This window comes from Epinephelus lanceolatus, chromosome 9 (assembly GCF_041903045.1).
Source record: "Epinephelus lanceolatus isolate andai-2023 chromosome 9, ASM4190304v1, whole genome shotgun sequence".
Classification (NCBI taxonomy): domain Eukaryota; kingdom Metazoa; phylum Chordata; class Actinopteri; order Perciformes; family Serranidae; genus Epinephelus; species Epinephelus lanceolatus.
The window spans coordinates 39926699-39949286 of record NC_135742.1 but is presented as its reverse complement, the minus strand read 5'-3'; the positions used below and the strand labels follow the sequence as shown (position 1 = coordinate 39949286).

At 41.5% G+C, this 22588-nt stretch overlaps 1 protein-coding gene across 2 annotated transcripts in view; it reads right to left on the bottom strand.

Annotated features, from left to right (window-relative positions):
* The window catches only part of whrnb (whirlin b), a 144218-nt gene extending 139360 nt beyond the window's left edge, over positions 1-4858 (bottom strand). For both annotated transcript variants that reach the window (XM_033618525.2, XM_033618524.2), the window contains exon 1: positions 3659-4858. In XM_033618525.2, the coding sequence (XP_033474416.2) occupies positions 3659-4369 (711 nt within the window). In that variant the 5' untranslated portion in view covers positions 4370-4858. The remainder of the gene's footprint in view (positions 1-3658) is intronic.
* Between the last annotated feature and the right edge of the window lie 17730 nt (positions 4859-22588).

Genomic DNA, 22588 nt, shown 5'->3' with positions numbered 1-22588 from the left:
ACCTCTTCAGTGTCTCACGTCAATTAATTAACACGATTTGTCGGCTTTTTATAATGCCTTTTTTTTTTTTTTGCTGCTGTCTCCAGTTGAGTGGTGATTTGCTAAATACATTCTACAATAATAATTAGATTAACATTTGGTCTATAATATTGTTGGCTATATTACGCATTTTAATTAAAAAAAAACGGAAGAATAAAAGAAATAAACACCGAAATAATTACTTTTTTTTTATTGATACTCCTCTCTGACATACACACACACACACACACACACATTGAACACGCGATTGAATGAATGAATGAATGAATGAATGAATGAATGAACATTGGAAGTGGTTCAGCCGCAGTCCCGCCGGCTGGCTCACATTGAGATTACATTTGTTTTTTATTACTAACAAAATGTTTTATATTGACCGTATGAATGGTTTCGTTTTCAAATAAATATTTGGAAACGAAAATATGCTTTGGTGTACTTTTACAGAGTTTTGCAATATGTATATAGCCTACCTGTATCAAAATGTATAATTTTGTGGCAGCCGTTCTGTGGCGTTGGCTTGGGGTCCACTCTCCCCTGGTGGAGTGGAGGGTGGCCGGGTTGCCAGGGGCAGACGGCCCCATGTGATGGTGTTTCCTCTCTGGTTCTTCCGTGCTCAACCTTATTTTTATCTTCTTATTTATTTATTTATTACTGGCGTCTGGATTCAGTTCAGACGGATGGCAATCTGAAATGGAATGAAGCCCACAGACGGCGGACAGCAGCTACAAAACAGTAGTGGAACGCGCCCCATCCGCCCACAGCACAATGCTCTTAAAGCCCTACGCTATCAAAAGCTGGCAAAATACATTTATTTTATTTTATGGCCTTGACATTAACCTGTCATATTGTTGAGTTATCAAGGACACTTCCGCGTTTTTGTGTGTATACAGGAATGTTAAAGATATCATTGAGGAAAACGAGGTTGACGTGACGTGATTGAATCAGGGAATCTGTGTGTGCACCACGGGAGAGGACCCTAATTGACTTTACATTGGCATTGTTTTCGTGGTGGCAGCATGTAATTTCAACCCATTACGTGCTGCCACCACAGAATGCGGTGTTAAGAGGTCATGGTCATGTCACGTATTTCTGTGAGATCAGGTTGTGTCTTGGGTGATCTGATCACAAGTAAACAGATCTAAGTCTGTCTGTTCACACATGGCATTAGAATGCATCCCTATGTGTGTGTCATGTGGCTAATTGTGATTGGATCTCACTTCCCCACTCTATATGCAAATAAACACCCTAACCCTTGGTGGTAGGAGAGTGACTCTGGAGTCCATCCTACAGCACTGTGTCTATCCTGTGTCCTGACAGCAACAGAAAGTGTGCTTAATTGTCAGGGAGTGAGATAAGCAAGCTGAGTAGGCGGTCCGTTAATGTGACCCAGAACACATAAGCATACAGACAATGTGGTTTCATTCCCACTAATGCTGATGCTTTGCCACACCCTTCAGGAATGGTCGTAGTAAGTTTTGGCAAAAAAAAAATAAAAATAAAAAATTGTTTTTGGGTTAGGGTCAAGCAGCAACCTCCAGGGCTGAAAAATTAAGCCAACAGGTAAGTGCCAAAAACTACAGTTTGTCAAAGATGCTTGATGCTGGCTATAGGAGCCAGTCAATCCCCACAGACCCCTGTGTTAAAATGCCCAACTTTACAGCAGAAATAAACCAAGTACAGCCTGGCAGAAAAAAATGGTTTTGGTCTCTATAGCTAATTTCCTTGTTCATAACAACTGTGCAGGAGGTGAATTTCATTTATAACTCACCCATTCACATTTTATTTGGGCTTAAAGTTGAGCATTATTAGGGAGGGCCGCTTTGAGTGACAGGCTGCCTGCATATTGTGTTCTCGGGTTCTTAGTCAGATCCACTCCTCGCCAGCTCATTCATTCATTCATTCATCTTCTAACCACTTCATCCTCTTGAGGGTCGCGGGGGGGCTGGAGCCTATCCCAGCTGACACTGGGCGAGAGGCAGGGTACACCCTGGACAGGTCGCCAGACTATTGCAGGGCTGACACATAGAGACTCTCACATTCACACCTACGGACAATTTAGAGTCATCAATTAACCTAGTCCCCAGTCTGCATGTCTTTGGACTGTGGGAGGAAGCCGGAGCGCCCGGAGAGAACCCACGCTGACACGGGGAGAACATGCAAACTCCGCACGGAGGGGCTCCCACACCCGGGATCGAACCGGCAACCCTCTTGCTGTGAGGTGACAGTGCTAACCACCACACCACTGTGCTGCCCTCCTCGCCAGCTTCTGGGCCAAATATGGTCACTTCTGGCTCCAAAAAACAAGATGGCAATGTCCGAAGTGCAAAACTCAAGCTTCACAATGGGAGTCCAAAAACCACAGTGGCTATGTCCATTATTTATACAATCTATGGTTTGGGTTTTGGTGAGCACGTGTATTACGTAATGTGACGCAAATATGTCATCACATTAGTGTGCATCGACCGTATGTAAGTTATGTAACATTACATTACAACAACACTGACTTTTGGTGTGAAACAGGACAGGAACTGCAGTCTCTGAGGTTAAAGTCTTGTTTCCCTCCCATCCTACATGGCCTTTCTCACACTTTATACCATGCAAGTTGCTCTCAACATCAAATATTACCAGGTTGGGTTCACAGTGGAACCAGCTGAAAGCCCAGTGCGTCTCATAAACACACTCAAGGATGTCTTTGGTATCGATATCACACTGAGCGATGTGAGGGAATGAAAACAGGTGGGTACACACTGCTTAAACGGATCTCAAGACGCACTGAGGACACACTGGGTGCATTCACACCTGTACTTAGAGCTGTCTACTTGTGATCCATTTACCAAAGACACAGGGTCAGAGACAGTTATCTCAAACCTGGACAAACCAAAACTATCTGCATTGCTATCACCACCGGTGTAAAAATATGTTAAAGTGACTGATCCTATATGTTTGACCCCCCTAACATCATTAGAGAATTCATACAGAGTGTAGAACACTGGCTGTGATATTGGTTTACTGTAACCTTTACTATCTCCACAAATACTGTAGTTCATTCTAATTCATGAACAAATAAAATCTTTCTATGTTGCTCCCTAGGAGTAAAACCTCATCAAGGATCCCAGGTGTATGTGACATGAAAACATTAACAAAACTCCTTTAAACACTTTGCTGTTTCTTTCTTCTTTTCATAAAGAGAAAAGTTTCTTCATTTCATCTGCTTTTCAACATTTGATTTCATCCTGGTTCGCTGTGCCAGCGGCACAGAGCACTAAGCCACGATGAAGTGGTGTAGAAGAATTTACTAAAAGGAAGTATTTGGACTGGAGGGAGCCTCCAACGGAACCTGAGGGCCCGCAGAGGAAACAGCACTGTCACAAGCTACTGTTGTTTTTTAGGGCAGCCTGCATGGCCCAGTGCTTAATGCATGTTCTCTCTGCCTGGAGCATGCAGTGTTTATACTACATCTGGAACACACACACACACACACACATTCTGCAGATATATAGCCCACACTCACGAACAAGCTCACACACTGTCATTAGAATCTTTTTTCTCAGGGAGATTAACCTGAGGTTGTTTAAGTAATTATGAGATGGCTTACGCACGCGCACACACGCTAAAATCTTACCTTAACCGCGTCTATGTGAGTGACATTGTCAAACATCATGTCGTTCACGGTCACTATCTGGTCTCCCACCCTCAGTCCTTCTCTCTCGGCCGATGAGCCAGGCTCCACTAGGGACACATAGATCCCCACGCCGTGCTCCGACCCCCCGCGGATGCTGAAGCCCAGACCCTCGTGGCTCCTGGAGCGCGTCAGGGTGACTTTGCGCACTTCCCCGAAGTGACCCTCAAAAAACGGCTGGGTCATGGAAGCCGACAACTCCGCGGCGGCGCTGTAACCGTCCGGACAGCCTGAGGTGAGGGGCTGTTCATGGATGGAGCTGACATATTTCTGCAGAGTCGAGTCGCCCTCATCTCCAAAGCCCTCCGCGCTACCGTTGCTGGGGAGCAGCTCCGTCTTCAGGTAGAGTCCCTCGGAGGTGTACTGGTCAAACAGCAGCTGGTCGGACCTCGGGATGACCAGGCGCAGCATGGGCAGCAGCTGTCGTTTGCCGGGCGTGTTAAGAATTACTTTAAGAGTTTGGACCAGGTCGAAGACGTTGCGCTTGGCGTGGTACACATTGAGACAGTGGATGAACTGCTCTCTCTCCAGGTCGCTGAGCAGCAGGTTGAGAGTGTTGTGGAGCCTCCGGACGTTTGCCGAAAGCGCACGGCCGCCCGAGCCGGCCGAGTTCACCGATGTGTTGAGCGAAACGCGCTCCAGATCAGCGCTCATCCTACAACATAACGGGGAATCAGTGCATCATACAGACCGGAGGACGGATCGATCATTTGTTAAGACGCTGTTCAAGACGATCCTGCCGTTTGAAAGCGAAACGTGAAACAGCTCACCGGGGCAACTTCAACAGGTGATCTACGCGCGTAACGGCGCTGATGTGCGCCGCACACGGTGTGTCAGCTCGAAACAAAACATTTCCCAAGTAAATGCTCGCATTCGTCTCGCACTGAAAAAAATATACATGTTCTTTCTGTCCTGTTGTCTTTTTACTCCATGCACAACAAAAGATTTACCGCTGCTTTCACCGGGACGAGCTTCAGCTTCATTCAGATAGTGTCCAGTGTGATAAAACCCAGCAGATTAAAATCCGTAAGGCCTCTTTTTATCCTTGTAACTCATAAAATGCTCCCTTATAAGAATGTCTTTTTTTAGTAGTTATTCTGTCCACAGAACAAACTCTAGAGTCTTTCGACGGAGTCCGTTCTGTGCGCAACTGGCAGGGAGCGCTGAATTGGATGCTCTCAGACCCTCTGTGCATAGGAAATGACGCAGGTGTGTGTGTGTGTGTGTGTGTGTGTGTGTGTGTGTGTGTTGCTTAGAAACTGACAACATTACTCACCCCTATTTAAATGATTATTTTTGGCAAGGCTTTAGCTGATGTCATACATTGCTGAGTAAAAGCAGGAAAAGAAGAAGTTCAAACTACAAATAACTCCCACAAACCGGTGAAATGTCAGGACTCTCATTTTTCATCAGGCCTACACAATTTCTTGGACTGAAGTGGGTGAATCCCTGCTTGGAACGACGGTTTAACCTGACAACTTCAAAGCATATTGAATGCATTGCTTTGGGTGTGTTGGTCGGTTCATGTGGAGGCATATGACAGCAGGTGTCTGCCTGTCAGCCTTTAAGCTGATCAAGCTGCATTATAGCAAATGCCTCCTTGAGACTCCTTGTCATAACTAGAACCTAAGGCTATTTTTAAACAGCTATTTATAGGAGCCCAGAGTTGTCTTCCTTCTCATGACAGTAATGAGCTCCTTCTGTCTGGCCCATAAGCATAATGAGAGTCCCAGGACACACTCCTGCCACACCAAGGTGCTGCTGAGGAGATTGGGCAGGGCACAGCTGTGCCCCTCACCCTCAGGAGGTGTTTGGTCAATGCTGTTAAACACAAAATTCATTTCTCATTGCATCATCATTGAGGCTTCTATAAAGTGACCCTGCTGCCACCCATTGTCCTCCATTTGCTGGTTGACCGTGGTGATTTGTGGTGATGCATACAAGCAGAGAAAATTAACATTTTAATATTCCTCACTATCGCTTCGCCCATCTCGTCATCATCCCTCACCCCCCTCTGCTGGTCAGTTTTCAAAGAATAGGTTAGCCATACAAGGAAACTGTGTGAAAATACATACGTCAGTACAAAGGAGAAAAACAGTAAGGTAAGTTTATCAGTAGACTGCATTTTTTTTAGATAAAGGCAATTATTTCTAAGTGCTTAACACACTGCATTGAAACATTAAAAAGGAAGAACAGCTTACAATAAGTTATAATTAAAACATTAGAAACAATTTGAAATGAAATCAAAAAGATAAAAACAAGAAATACATACTTGTTAGGTACAGTTAAAGTCAGGGTGAAAAATAATGAGGGCTTGCACCTGCATTCACTGATTGTTTTGGCCGATCAGGGAACAGCATCTGCAGTTTCATTCCCAATTTGTCAAATACCAACATTTTATCAGTGGTTTTGACGTCAGACACAGACACAAAAAGGCACCTTTCAGGGCGGTATGATATGCCGCCAGGCAGCGTGAGTTTAGAACAGTGATGTTATGATACCACAGCAAAAGATGCATCAGTTTATAATGCTGCCAAACGGTGTCAGTTTGAAATACCGTGGTTTACACCATAATATAAGGAGCTGGAAAGGTCCTGTGGGGCGGTCGGGAAGGGAGGTAGAGGGATCCAGCAAACCCCAGATTTTCACCTGGGAGGTCGCTGTTTGCTACTTGTGTGAATGCTGGCCCAAACTATGATGTATTTTTCTAAACCCCACCACATGCTTTTGTTGCACAAGGAAATAAATATGCGGTGATTTACTGACATTGTAAGCTTATTTTGAACTAGAAATACTGCCCCGCAATTGTATGCCTCCACACACACACACACACACACACACACAGCACAGAAGATCTATATAATCAGCACAGTTTCAAGGTGGACACCCAAGATAGTATCACCAATAAAGTATCTGACCAAACGTCTCCCCTTCTGTTACTGAGATACAACATTAAATAATGGCTAGAAAAGTGTTTAACGCAGAACATTATGATGTCACAATGATGCTGACCTTTGACCTTTCGAATATGAAATGTCATCACTTAATTATTTTTTCCTGTGAGACATTTGTGTGAAATTTTATCATTAATAGCATATGAATTCTTGAGTTATGAGCAAAAACATTTTATGAGGTCATGACCTTGACCTTTGACCACAAATGTCTAATCAGGTTATTCTTCAGTCCAAGTGGGCATTTGTGTTAAATTTAAAGAAATTCCCTGAAGGTGCTTCTAAGCTAACGTGTTCACAAGAATGAGATGGACCTGACTTTAACCTTTGATCACCAAAATCTAATCAGTTTATCAATGAGTTTAAGTGAACATTTGAGCCAAATTTGAAGAAATTCTCTTAAGGTATTCTTGAGATATAGCTTTCACAAGAATGAGGTAGATTAGGTCAAATAGACTTAACCTTTGACCTATGACCACCGAAATCTAACCAGTTCATTAATGAGTCCAAGTGGACATTTGTGCCAATTTTGAAGCCATTCTTGAGATATCATGTTCACAAGAATGGGGCGGCTGGACAGACGTATGGATGGACAGACAACCCAAGAGCATAATGCAGAGGTATAAAAAGACTGTATGCATCTAAGGTGCAGAAGCTGTACATTTCCTGTGAAAACGGATGTGTATTTTGAAAAGACACAATCCAAGTAGCAAACTTAGATTGACAAATCGTCCCGGAATGTCAACAACAGATGCAATGTAGATATGAAAATCCACTGACCAAGTGGCGATATTTGATGAGTTGGGTTGAGAACGTGTTGGCACAGCAGGTTGATGACGTGAGATTGAAATAACGACCTGAAAGATGCTAAAACTGAGGAGAACTGCAGCGTTGGTGAGAATTCTCTGTTGCTTTGTCAGCACGAATGAGAGTTTTCACAGTACACATTGCCATGTTTTCATTAAGTAGTATAAAAATTTTAATTTGTCAGCTTCAAGGTTAATTAAAAAGCAGTGGACAACAAACGGTTTTTAAATGTAGTCACAGCCTGGGCAAATCTGATATCTGGAATTTTGTTGCAACTCTGTGGTGCCTATTAACTAAATGCAGCATCTCGATGTTTAATTGAGCAGAGAAGGAAGTGGCAAGTTTGGGTTGGATCGGTCACAAAACACAGGACTTTCCCCCGGGACTTTCCCCAAGAGACATGTGTTTAAACCTGCTTGGACTTTGACTCATTCTAAGATACATCCTCACTATGTTCCTTTTCCTAAACCTAACCGTAGTAACTTTACTTGCCTAAACCCTATAGTGCAACACACACCGCCGCCATACGCCGTGCGTCAAAACGCCGACCTCCATTATATTCTATGAACAAACCCACACCGGCGCCGGCCGACGCGCCGCGCCGCTCTGCTTCAGCTCACTGCTCTATTTCCAGCGTGGCTGGCGCTGCAAGAAAAGCCTTTTATGTACGTCTCGGCAGCCGTAGTATCAACTCCAGTTTTTCAAATTTTTAATAAAACGATTTTGATAAGAAACTCACCCGTGAAATCCAAATTGTTGTTGCCTCAAAGTTTTTCCTCTTCTTCTTCCATTACAAGCAGTTGGCAACCGTTGGCAACTAGTGTAGGTACAGCCACCTAGCGGGCTGGGGTGGGAAATACACATCGATGGCGCCGTTGCCAGTGTGTGTTGGGGGGCAGCACTTGACGGCCACAGCACCGCGCCGGCAGCAGTGTGTGTTGCACTTAAGACACTCAACCACGTCCCTTTTCCTAAACCTAATCCCAGAAACTTTAACTTAGAGTTTTTCTCGATTGTTTACACACATTTTCTGAAAGCATGCCTCATACTCTCAGAACTCTACACACAAATCAAAAAACACACACACAATGGGCAAAACCCCTCAATTCTCCTGCAAAATGTAACTTTACATTCAAAACAATGTTATTTCTTCTCAAAATGGTATTTTGTTTTCAAATGACACACAAACCATCATATGAATAGACATTTATAAGAACCAGTTGAACACTGATGTGCTCAATGTAAAATACTATGATGAATGGAAAACACTTCTTCTCCATTCATCATAATGACTTAGACCTATTTTTGTTCAGTGTTACACTTACTACAGACAGTACATACCTAAGTATGTTATAAAATATTTTAGAATATTGTTTTTATACTCAGAACACACAAATACACGGTAACAAATATATTTTATTTTTCCCACAAAAACAATGTACACAGTGTACATCCCAACCAACACAAAGTTGCACATACAGTGGTCTACATACAAAACAACAGATGAATTTACTGTATACACTTACAGTAAAAAAAAAAAACAACTATGCTGCATCCTCTCTTCTGTTTCGGTCTGGCCACAGCACCTCATCCACATCACAAGCAATGTTTTCCCTGGCCAAGCAGCGGGGGAAATATCGCCTAGCATGGCGAATCCAGCCATGAAAAGCATCAACTGCTATATCTCCACATGCGTCTTCCATAGCTTGGAGAAGGGGTATACGTGTTTGTGTATTGACGACTTTCCATCTGCAGGCAGAAAAAGTGGCTCGGATCTCATCAGAGATTACGGTCCTTGGCCTTCCTCATCCTCGTCCTCCCCGTCCTCCTCCTCTTACTCTCTCTCCTCTGGCTCTGGCTCTGCCTCTGTTTCCAATGTTGGCATCCATTGCTCCAAAACAGAAGAGCTCACCTGTTGCCCTTTTATGCTAAAGCTCTGATTGCTAATTGTAAAACTGTGTGACAGCTGTTTGCCCATGTGATGAGTCAGTGTGCATAGTAGGGCAATTAACTTTAGAATTTTGAATGACAGTGTGTTCCTTGTGGAAACAAGAGCTTTTCTTCATGAAAATTGTGCCAAATGCAGAGAACTGTGTGTAGTGTTTTGAAAAAAATGTGTTTTAGAACTGCAATTTGAGTGTAAAGCAGGAATTGTGCTTATAGTTTAGCAGAATTGGTTCAGGGGGTTGGTGCATGAGTTACATGTTGTGGTCATTGTATCTCAAGTACCAGTATTTGTGTGTAAACAACTGAGAAAAACTGTAAATATAGGCAGGGTTTTTACCTGATGACAATGACCATCCAGCTCCCACTGTATTTCTTCTTCACCAACAGTACAGAAAATGTATGCACTTTGGTGACTGTCCATGGAACAGGGTCACATGCCAACATTTTAAAGACAAAAAACAACAAGCTGGAGTGTTTACAGTCTCTGTTGCATTCGATGGGATATTTAGTATCAGATCAGTGTGCTAGATACCTCAACTGAGGGGTAACGAAAAACTAGACCACATTGTACAGTTCTATTGGTATCATCCACAAGCTTTGACAATGGAAATGCAAAATAATCATTGTAATGTGTAACGAACCAAACTGAACCAGACTGCTTGGTGGAAATAAGGCTGAACTGACATAAAAGGACAAGAGAGATTGCTCGGTCGAAGAGTCTGAAATGTATCTCAGCCCTTTAGACAAGCATACATTTAAAAGTTACATAGTTTTATTTCAAAGGGAGGACAGATATACCAAAACTGCTAGCATGCAAATTTATTCTTAGCATGGAATGTCCACTTGTCCTTCAAACATTTAGGCATTATCAAATTTTTGCATACTAAAGGAGCAGTGGGAGCTTATCATTTTGTTGGATGTGCATGCAGGCATCACATTATAAACTGATGTGTTGGCAGTGGGAAGGGAAGGCACCTTAATGCCTATTAACTAACAGGGTGGTTGCAGTCTTAAGTAAGACACTTAAGTAAGCACTCCCTCTCTCTCTGTCTCTCTCTCTTCATCACTTTTTTCCCCTCTGTCACCCACACACAAAGACAGACTTGTGCACAAACTTTGCAGAAGGACCATTTTATGGAGCAGCCTCTGTATGTTCCAGTTTCTTTCTACAGCAAGACTTCTGATCTGGTTTGTGGTCATTACAGTTTTTCTCAATTGTTTACACACAAATACTGGTACTTGAGACACAATGACCACAACATGTAACTCATGCACCAACCCCCTGAACCAATTCTGCTAAACTACAAGCACAATTCCTGCTTTACACTCAAATTGCAGTTCTAAAACACATTTTTTTTCAAAACACTACACACAATTCTCTGCATTTGGCACAGTTTTCATGAAGAAAATCTCTTTTCACAAGGAACACACTGTCATTCAAAATTCTAAAGTTAATTGCCCTACTATGCACACTGACTCATCACATGGGCAAACACCTGTCACACAGTTTTACTGTAGCATAAAAGGGCAACAGGTGAGCTCTTCTGTTTTGGAGCAATGGATGCCAACATTGGAAACAGAGGCAGAGCCAGAGCCAGAGGAGAGAGAGTAAGAGGAGGAGGACGGGGAGGACGAGGATGAGGAAGGCCAAGGACCGTAATCTCTGATGAGATCCGAGCCACTTTTTCTGCCTGCAGATGGAAAGTGTATGACCAAAATCCACAAACGTGTATACCCCTTCTCCAAGCTATGGAAGACGCATGTGGAGATATAGCAGTTGATGCTTTTCATGGCTGGATTCGCCATGCTAGGCGATATTTCCCCCACTGCTTGGCCAGGGAAAACATTGCTTGTGATGTGATGTGGATGAGGTGCTGTGGCCAGACCGAAACAGAAGAGAGGATGCAGCATAGTGTTTTTTTTTTTTTTTTTACTGTAAGTGTATACAGTAAATTCTTCTGTTGTTTTGTATGTAGACCACTGTATGTGCAACTTTGTGTTGGTTGGGATGTACACTGTGTACATTGTTTTTGTGGGAAAAATAAAATATATTTGTTACCGTGTATTTGTGTGTTCTGAGTATAAAAAAAATATTCTAAAATATTTTACAACACACTTATGTATGTACTGTCTGTAGTAAGTGTAACACTGAACAAAAATAGGTCTAAGTCATTATGATGAATGGAGAAGAAGTGTTTTCCATTCATCATAGTATTTTACATTGAGCACATCAGTGTTCAACTGGTTCTTATAAATGTCTATTCATATGATGGTTTGTGTGTGTCATTTGAAAACAAAATACCATTTTGAGAAGAAATAACATTGTTTTGAATGTAAAGTTTCATTTTGCAGGATAATTGAGGGGTTTAGCCCATTGTGTGTGTGTTTTTTGATTTGTGTGTAGAGTTCTGAGAGTATGAGGCATGCTTTCAGAAAATGTGTGTAAACAATCGAGAAAAACTGTAATTGATTACAGGAAAGAAATAAAGAGGGAGATGGTTTTGATGGCTTCATCAGACTGTGACGTCCAGTGCTTACTGAGGCGGTTTGCAGCCGACTGTGAAGGAATCTGGATGAGAGTCAGTACCCCTAAGTCTGAGGACATGGTTGTCTGCTGTCAAAATGTTGGATTGCTCGTCTTGTTCACAAGTGAAGGTAAAATAAAGCATGGATAGGCAGATAGGTATGGCACCAGCAGTAGTGCTGTACCAAACCATTGTGGTGAAGAGCGAGGTGAGCTGTAAGACAAAGCATTTGATTTACGATCTACATCCCAACTCTCACCGAGAGTCATGAGCTAGTGACCGAAAGAATGAGATTGTGAATTTAAGTGGCTAAAATACGTTTCCTGGTATTGGTATGGCTTTGCTCAGCCTTAGAGATAAGCTTAGACATCCAGATGGAGCTCAGAGCAGAGCCACTGCTCCTTCACATCAAAATGTCCAAATTTTAAGAGACCTTGGGGTAAACCCAGAACAGATGGACAGATTAGATATCTCATATGGCCAGGGAATGCCTCAGGATCCCCTAGGAGGAGTTGGAAAATATTGCTGGGAGAGGGATGAATACCTTGATTAGCCTCCTGCCCTTGTGATGGGGCCCTAGATAAGCAGGATGAAAAATGGATGGATGGATGGATGGATGGATGGATGATGGATGGATGGCATGTGTGCTGTCTGTGTGTCTTGCACTGAGGGTAAAGCAGGTAAAAAATGGAATCTACACAGTCATATTTTGAGACTTGGTGACTTGGAGTTGGTAAGCTCCAGTCGATGGTGAGTTCACGGACATGACATCCCTATGGTTTGCATGGCTATTAGCTCCCCATAGTGTTGAGAAATATGATGACATATACTGTGACAATGTAACCTTGTCTACCATCAGGCACTTTCCCATAACGTTTATATACTGGGGTAGCTCTCCCTTTAAAGTCTGTGGCCATATTAGAACACTGTCGGCAATACTGCAGATTAATGAGCTGTTAAATGGTTATATTGGAAGATCAGATTAAGTTTCTTGATTTGTCGGGTATTCACTAGCCCATCGTCATCTGGATATTTTATAGATGTTTCTCGATTGCCAACAGCACAATTGTGTTGCAATATAAAATGACATATACTCTAATATAATATTGTATCCATCTTTTCCAAATAGCTCCTAAAGTAACAGCTTTTAGTTGTTTCTCAAAGTAATGCCATCAGGTAAAAACTCCCTTGAGCTTTCGAAATAAATCCTCATTCTTTATGATGGCAACATAAAAACCAGGTGTGTGAATGTAATACGAGTGCTCTGAACAGTACAGGAGTGGAAATGTATCCTCATGAGCAAGCTCTGTGTCCTGCATCACTGCATCCCCTACTCCTAGAAATAATGATTGTATATATGACTAAATTGTATTCATAATTACATTGTGGTGACAACATAATCACTGTCTGGATTATGTTCAAAGACACGTTTCTTTGAGTTAATGAAACACTATATTTGGGTGCCAAGCTGGATTAGCAAGGAGGTGGTCGGGGTGGATGGCGGGCATACAAATTGCAGGAATTAGGGTAAGGCAGCAAAAACACTTTGGTTAAGGTTAATGAAAGATCATGCTTTTGGTTAAATGTTAAAAAAATAATTACATTGTCCGTGAACAACATTATTAGCAAAATTTCCTCATTATTAAATCCACCTTATTCCTGAGGGTGCTCCTGTAGATTTGATTATGGGTTTGATGGTGGAAGTTGCAGTAGTCACACTGACTGTCTATAGTTAGTCAGGTCATTCCTATTATTGGGTACCATTTCAGCCCGTTTACTTGTAAAGTTTCACATGATTGTATTATTTCATCTAAATGAGGGCTTGTTAAACTATGAGAAAAATATATTAGTCCAGCTCAGGATATTATGATATAATAATTTTGACCAAGGCTTTGCATTTGACACAGAGCAAATGTCCACACTGTCACAGGAAATCATCATCTCTATTAATACGTGTTTTTAATGCGCAGTTATTATAGTACTTATATTTTCTAAAGTTAAAATGTCCCTTACTTTATCCTTGAAATATGTTTTATCAAGTATTCACAAACAACCATTATTTTTGAAAAAAGGTCTTGCTCTATTTTAAGGCACAATCTAATTTCAACACATTTCTTTTCAAATTAAAGGGAATTTCAATGGAATTTGGCCTAAGTGATTTCATTACCAATTCATAGCCATGGAAGTAACCACTAAGACTTTCTTAATAATTGTTGATTTTATCTAATTCTCATCAAAAATGAACAGAAGAGTAATGGGGTGAACAGGATGTAACAGGATGGACCTCACACCAGTGAACAACACATTTCGTTAAAGAAAAGCAATTGAATTAAGCTTCACATGAACATTTGAACACATCGAAGCACACAGACATACAAGCAACAATAATATCACTTTCCATAAAGTGAGAGAATTCATCCAACATTTGCATGAACATTATAATAACTGCCATAACTGAACCGACCCATAAACGTATGCATTAATCAATGGCCCGAACCCAACCTGTGATCCCGCAAACTGAAGCTCAAAGTTTCCTGTAATGACTGTCACTGACAACCTACTTGTTGTTGGTTATTTTACAGGTCGTTTCCAGCAAATATCACAATATAAAACCTGTGTTTTCTGTTTAAAAACTATAAAAATAGGAAGAGAGCAAGTCCTCACTCATCTTTTAAGTAGTTACATCTTAACTATGATCTTGTGCACATAGCTGATATCCTGTGTGGTTTGTTTACATGAGCTGCTGACAGCTGACAGTTTACATGATGTTACTGATGTTGTTAGTGGCAATTTTGGAATGAAAATTCTGGTGGGGCCACACAATATTCAAGAAAATGTAAGACAATCTAATGACGTAGTCCAGACATTACATATGTTACTATACTCGCAATACAGATACAACAAATACTTGCCATACCCATGGCATCTAACATGAGAGTCACGCATCTATTTTTATGACGTACAGATACAGACAAAATGGAGCAGTTTCAGTGTATCATTTAGTGTAGACTTTCCATCCTAAATTAAAGGGGAACTAATGCTTTTTTCAACCTGGGCCCAATTTTCCGATCTACTTTTGTCTAAATGAGTAATAGAATGTTCAGTATTTGATATTTCACCAGTATGAAGCTCGGGCTGACCTGCCTGCAACCCATGAGCGCGCGCTATATTAAATAATAGGGCACTCAGACAGCGTCAAACAATGTCAAATACGTCCACTAAAAGTGCATTTTTTTCACACAGATAGGCTCGGATTGTTAGTATAATTATCCGACAACATAACGGAAAGGAGAAATGAACGTCTGTATTTACCTTTAGCTAGATTTGGACATGTTCCTCTGCCTGTTGCTGCTCCCTGTCTCTCCTCGTCCGCTCTTCAGTTTCAATGAGCTCTGCATCCATGTACGTCCATGTACTCCGTGTTTAGCATTAGAGACTTCGGACAGAACAGACACCTGCTACCTTCAGAAGGCTGTAAAGAGAGTTATCACTGTCACCTCACATCAAGAAGGTTCTGGGGCCCTTTTGTGTGGAGTTTGCATGTTCTCCTCACTGAAGCATGGCATTTCTCGGGCTTCATCTCATAGTCCAAAGACATGCAGATTAGGTTATCTGGTGAGGGAAAAGGACTAGTGTTTATCATGTGCAATGTACAAAGACAGAACAGGAGCTGTCTGTTTTATGTGCATCCAGTACTAACTACAGTAAATCTGGGCCTTGAATGACACATTTTGCCCTCCTTCAGCTCCCTCTGGGCTCTGTAGATCTGAAATCATCCACCACCTTGAACTTTTTACAACCCCAGGTTATATGTCCACCTTTATTAGATACCTCCCAGAAACAGTGAAAGTTGTTACTCTTAGAGACATATCTGGATCAAATGGAGCCATGTTAGACTACAGGGTTTAGTTTGAACTTTAATAAAGTGAAGTGGGTGAGTGAGGTTTTATCTCGAGACAACATTAATCCACTCCCTCACTGTGTTAAAACTCTCTCCAACAGAGCTGCCTGTCGGTCTTCTTATCCGACAGTTCACATGACTCGATGGAAAAATAAAACATTAAGAAAACAATCTTCAAGAAACATGGGTCTGTCTCCAGGGAGCGAGATGGAAAGTGTTGTAAGCATTGTTTTTTAAGACAAGGAGTACAATTACTGCGCAACACAAATGAAAAAATCGATATTGTGCTGTTTTCAGACCTCCACATTAGAACAAGGCATTGTTGTACTGATACTGTGTGTAGTGTATCACAATAGCTTTACAAGCTGTAAACTCATTGGAAGCTCACTTGCATTGTAGACCTTGATAAAAGAAAAACATTTAGACCAAACTGAGTGACACACTGCAGCAGAAGAGAATAACAGACAAATCCCTTTTTGGTGTTGCTTTCTTTGAACAGCACTAATCATTATGTTTTGGTATAAACAATGAACGAAATGACTGTGTGTAATGTGAAAGATGTCGCTCAAAATGATGGACCCTTAGAGAATTACCACCAATTCTGCAGTTCCTCTAAGTTCTATAGTCTGTTTAGTATCTTTTAGCTCATTGTTTTGTTTTTTGTTGGGAATAGAATGATGTTATGTGTTTTACTATAAGTTGTGTTTCACTATATAAGTTTTAGATGTGTGAACAATGAGAATACTGAGATGATTTCAGCTGATCTGAATGTGTTTGCTTTGCAGAAGTGGAGAAGTACAGGAGAGGAAGAGACATGAAGTCTGAGGAGCACATACCGCAATGCTTAGATAATTAGTTTCATATATGGTAAAAAGAATAGAAAGTGATATACAGATAGTAAGGTACAGCACGTGTAGGGAGTTGTGTTGTTCTCTTGTCTTTCAAAACAGGAACCACGCCCCCACCGCCAGCGGGAAGGAGTCAGATTAACACGAGGCAGGGGCGTGGTGTGGTGAAGGAGGAAGTGGAACTGCCAATGAGAAGAGGACACCGCCTTGCGTGCACAATGACACTCTGTTACGCTCAAATATACTGGGTCAGGGAAAGGACAGGAGGTCAGACTTCGTGAACTGACACACCTTTGTTGTTCGTCAGGGACGTGAAGTTGAGACCCAGAGCTCTGTAATTTTATTCCTTTACTGCTTAATAAACTACATTAACTGAGACCGAATATCTTCTCCTATTGCTTCATTAAAGAACACGCAGGACTGAGCTCACACATAGCACATTAGAGAGTAGGATGAGACTCTCAGTCCATCATTTTGTACCCGCAAACCACTGCCATTTCCATCATTTCCAGCCACAGAAGGCAGCTTTTGTTTTCAGCTAAAAAACTCTATGGACCAAACACTATGGAGCCAATTCTTTTTCTCGGGAATTGGTGGTGAGCTTGTTAAGGCCCGCAATGCGCGGACCTTCTTCTTCCAATTGAATCTCATTTTTGAGTGACTAAAGGTGCTTAAAAACTAATGAAACTTTGCATGTACACCACATCTAGTGAAAAATGTAATATTTTATGGGTCTCACATTAAGGGGCAGAACAAAATTTCTATAGAGTAGCCCCCGGGGCTGGTTTCACCTACATGTACCAAACCTGGCAGGCACATGTAACATGCCAAGATGTACAAAATAGTCTCTTGGAGCCATACCCTAAACCCATCAGGAAGTTAGCCATTTTGACTTGAATGTGTCATTTTTGTGCATTTTTTGCCATTTCCAAAGGTCGTACTTTAACAAACTCCTACGACAGATTTAATCCAATTGAGTTCAACTTTTGTCTGTACCATCTCAAGACCACTGACATCAGAAGTTACTCAAAGCTTGAGTTTTCGTTGAACTGTGTCACCGTGGTGAGGTGTCAAACTTCCAAAGGCATGACTTGTCCTACTCTACCTTACACCTCTTCCTAGCTGGAGGTGATGCTACAGAGTGAGCAAGCAAACGTCAGATTGTTTCAGTGTTTCCCAATGAAGATGTTGTAATATAACCTGCTCTGTGCTCCGAAAATAGGTGGTAACAGGAGAACAGGGAGATTGTTGGGGGCAGATGGTCGAATTCACAGTCAAATCTTTTGAAACAAAGGTTTAAATCACTGGCCTAGTCCAGGTTGCCCCTGGTTTCTAACTACTAGTCTGCTCGTAGCCAGTGATTGTTGTGTTGTGCTGAATTTTTTGTTTCACCTTCCTCCAGTAGCTAAATCCTCACCCTAAGTGCTCTCTGAACTCGTCTCATCTCCTCACTGCCTCAGTCTCTGAAGGCCCTCTGCTTCTCATTCAAGAGGACCTTGGTGTCTCTGGTGACCCACGGTTTGTTTTTTGGAAAACAAGTAAAGTCTCTTCCACACAGAAGGTGAGGTACCCAATAATACAGCCTGTGAGATAATCAAAATCCTTTCCCTGTGAATTACAGAGCAAAGCACATGAACATATCACATAAATACAACATAGAAAAAAGTAAATTACACAAGTTAAGTTTATGTGTAAAATACTAAATCTTTGTTAAAACATGACAGAGGCTAACGTATAATTTTTATATTTTGTGTACTTTTTTTTTTTCTTTTTTAAAAACCTGTAAGGTATTTTTAAGTAAGGTATCTAGACAACTATTGGATGAATTCCTGTGACATTCATGGTCCCGACAGGATGAATCCTAATGCTTTGGGTGAATCACTGACTTTTCTCCTTGCGCCACCAGAGGGTAATTTTTTAAATATGTCCAACTAGTCTATGCCCATTGGTAGCTTTGTCACCTTCTACCTATGCCAATCCTCAATGCCTATGTGCAGTTTCACATAGATTGACCACGTCAGTGAGTAGAAAAATGTGGGACAGACAGAATGACTGACTGACAGAATGACACACTGACAGTTTCCGTGATTATGTACAGCATACCATACCATGACTTAGTCATACCAAAAATTAGAAAAAACAAAACATTGGTCCACAGGGGGAGCCACAGCCATCGGTCGCATTTTAGCCATTTTTAAACATTTTTCTGTTGTTATAGCGCCACCCAGTTGCCAATTAGAGTTAAATTTCTCCAGTCGCCTTGGGGCGTCCTGTTCTACATATCTACCAAGTTCAGTAAAAATTGATATGGCGGTTAGGCCTAGATAAGAAATTAGCTCTCTAGCGCCCCCATTTTGTTTGATGGGGTCAATAATGGAGGGGTCCCCTCAGATTATGTGTGGTCATATGCCTACAAAGTTGCGTGGTGATCAGTGAAACCCTTGAGATGTCATACACCTTTATGTGATGAGCCACGCCCTCCGCAATATTCATTGCCTTATAGAAGCTCAGTTTTAGTAGGTTTTCCAACTTTTGCCAAGAGGAAACTTTAGATATTGGTCCCTAGATTATGTTCACCCAGTTTCATGCATTTCGGTCAAACTTCCTAGGAGATCGATTTTAAGTGTTTTTCAAAAAATTCAAAATGGCGGAAAATCTATATAACCGGAAGTTATGGGTCCTTGAGGCAAATTTGTTCCTCATGAGGAGAGGCATCTCTGTGCAAAGTTTCATGTCTCTACGACATACGGGGCATGAAATATGTCCATTCAAAGTTTGCAATTTCAATCGGTTGCTATAGCGCTGCCCTTTGGCCAATTGATGTAACATTGCTTCATTCGCATCCTCCCATGACCCTCTACCACTGTGCCAAATTCCACATGGATTGACCAAGTCAGTGAGGAGAAAAACGTGGAACAGACACACAGACACACCCACAGACACAGTTTTCGTCATTATATAGTAAGATACTTTGGTTTATGCTCAAATACCTGCAAAACTAATGACATTCAAACCAGCCTCAGCTGCACTTTGTGTTTAATTTGAATTAGCAAATTTTAGCATGCTAACATGCTAAACTAAGAAGTGTAAGCACCCCTGTGCCAAAGTAAAAACCTCACAGAACCGTTAACCTGACTGTGGACTCCTAGTCTATTTCAGTATTTCAGATATAGCTCTGTTTCAGTTACAGCCTATGACATTTCTGTTCCTACCAGATTAAAATCTTTCTATTATATCTGCTTTTCAACCAACAATTCATTGAGGATGTAGAATATGATGGGATTACATCCTCACATCTTCCTAGCAAACCAAAGAGAAAGCATTTAGGGGTATTGCCTCTTTGTACAGGGAACAGTCATTTGCTGACTGACTGCTTTCACACTCTATGATATAACTCCCACTGTATTCGTCCTTGCTTACAGCAGCGTGGCAGGAGGAGGTGGGTGTTGATTCTGTGCATTGGGAGGATAGTGCAGTAATTAGAGGCCTCTGTTTCATAGGCCATTTGAATGGAGCTCTCAGCAGCTAAAATGCCCCCACCTTGCCTTTTTTTTTTTTTTTTCTTTACATCTACCATTTGTGACGAAAGCTAAAAGCACCTGACATTTCCCTTGCTGGCAATTAATGCCCACGGTTCTGAGAGAGTCAAGACCTCCTGTCCAACTATGTTTAAAATACAAAGACTTGGACTGCTATCTTTAGTCCACCACCCAGACACACAGTGAGGAGGATGTGAAAGGTACCTGAATACAAGCTGTATTGGCAATTATATACTACTCAATATACTTTACTCTAAGGAAGTGCCGAATTGATTTTGCAGCTTTTAGTATCATAAAAGGGAGCAAAGATTGGGCGATTGTAATGGCAATACCAATATGTAAATATGTGAAAATGATCTACTTACCCTGTTCAAGCACATGTGGAAACATGGACAATATAGTCACATCAGGGCCCCTCTGCCGACTTTGTCAAATAATACTGAATAAATTAACTCATTGGTTATTGCTTCACCTTGTCTTCAGAAACTGCATAAAATGCATAAAAACAATTTTGTGGTTTTGGTGGCAAATGAATAAGCATAAGAATCCATTTTATTGCCAAGTAGTTTTTCCAAAACAAGAATTTTGCTTTGATGTTTTGTTGCATAACATAAATGTGGAATAGAAAATAATAAAATAAAAATATGAATCTTTAGTCGTGAGCAGCAATTCTGGGGTTTCAAAAGTTGAAAGCTGCAACAGATCAAGCCGTTTGACAGTTTATGACACCTGCATGGAGGATAACTGACAGATTTTCATTGGACAGACACTCATTTCTTCATGACTAAATCTTTACCGGTCATTGCCCCCTATTGGTCAATTTCAAAAACATTTTGCGGACATGCTTCAACAGGGTGGTGATGTTTGGGCAAACCATAAAATTTGTGGCCAGTGCACTTGTTTGGAACTGCTGGCACCACCTGTTGATTTGAACATAATTTAACAGCTCTGTCAGCATTTTTTAAACACATTTAATGAGTTTTGTAATGACTGGACACAAAAAGTTGGATCAATCAATCAGTCAATCAATCAATTTTATTTATAAAGCCCAATATAACAAATCACAATTTGCCTCACAGGGCTTTACAGCATACAACATCCCACTGCCCTTTGGACCCTCACAGCTGATCAGGAAAAACTCTCCCAAAAAAAAACCTTTAACAGGGGAAAAAAATGGTAGAAACCTCAGGAAGAGCAACTGAGGAGGGATCCCTCTTCCAGGATGGACAGACGTGCAATAGATGTCATACAGAACAGATCAGCATAATAGATTAACAGTAAACCATATGACACAATGAGACAGAAAGAGAGACAGAGAGAGAGAGAGATGCAGGTAATGACAGTAGCTTACAACAACATTAATGAAAGTAATAATATTATAGTTACAGTTCTGGCTACTGTGGTACAATATGTTGAAAGTATGTATTAATATCTGGCAGTATACATGTGTGACAATAGTCATAAGTGTATAATAACAGTAGAAGTATGACTAATGACTAATGATGGCAGCAGCAGCAGGAGGCATCTGGCAGGACCACGGCAGCAGCACAACCACACACGTCACGCTGTCCAGGCACCGCTGCGATATGAGTTAATCTGAGAGACAGTGGAGCACAAAGGCTCCAGAGAAGAAGCCGAGTTAGTGACATCCAGAATGGCCGAGTTAGCAAAATGCAGTAATAGGACATGAGAGAGAGAGAGAGAGAGAGAGAAAGAGAGAGAGAGAGAGAGAGAGAAGGTGCCCAGTGTATTATAGGGGGTCCTCCGGCAGACTAGGCCTAAGTCAGCCTAACTAGGGGCTGGTACAAGGCAAGCCTGAGCCAGCCCTAACTATAGCTTTATCAAAGAGGAAAGTCTTAAGTCTAGTCTTAAATGTGGAGACGGTGTCTGCCTCCTGGACCGTAACAGGAAGATGATTCCACAGGAGAGGAGCCTGATAGCTGAAGGCTCTGGCTCCTGATCTACTTTTGGAGACTTTAGGGACCACGAGTAACCCTGCATTCTCAGAGCGCAGAGTTCTGGTGGGATAATAAGGCACTATGAGCTCTCTAAGATATGACAGAGCCTGACCATTTAGAGCTTTATAAGTTAACAGTAGGATTTTAAATTCAGTTCTGGATTTTACAGGGAGCCAGTGCAGAGAAGCTAAAACAGGAGAAATATGATCTTGTTTCTTAGTTCCTGTTAGCTGGAGAGTTTTTAAGGACTTACTAGAGCTACCTGATAATAGAGAGTTACAGTAATCCAGCCATGTATGATATATGTATAGTCTGATTTGTGTCATGCCATGCCAATTTTTTTAATATGTAGTGACCCCCTGGCTAGGTCCCCAGGAAATGCACCAGGCTTTGAAGC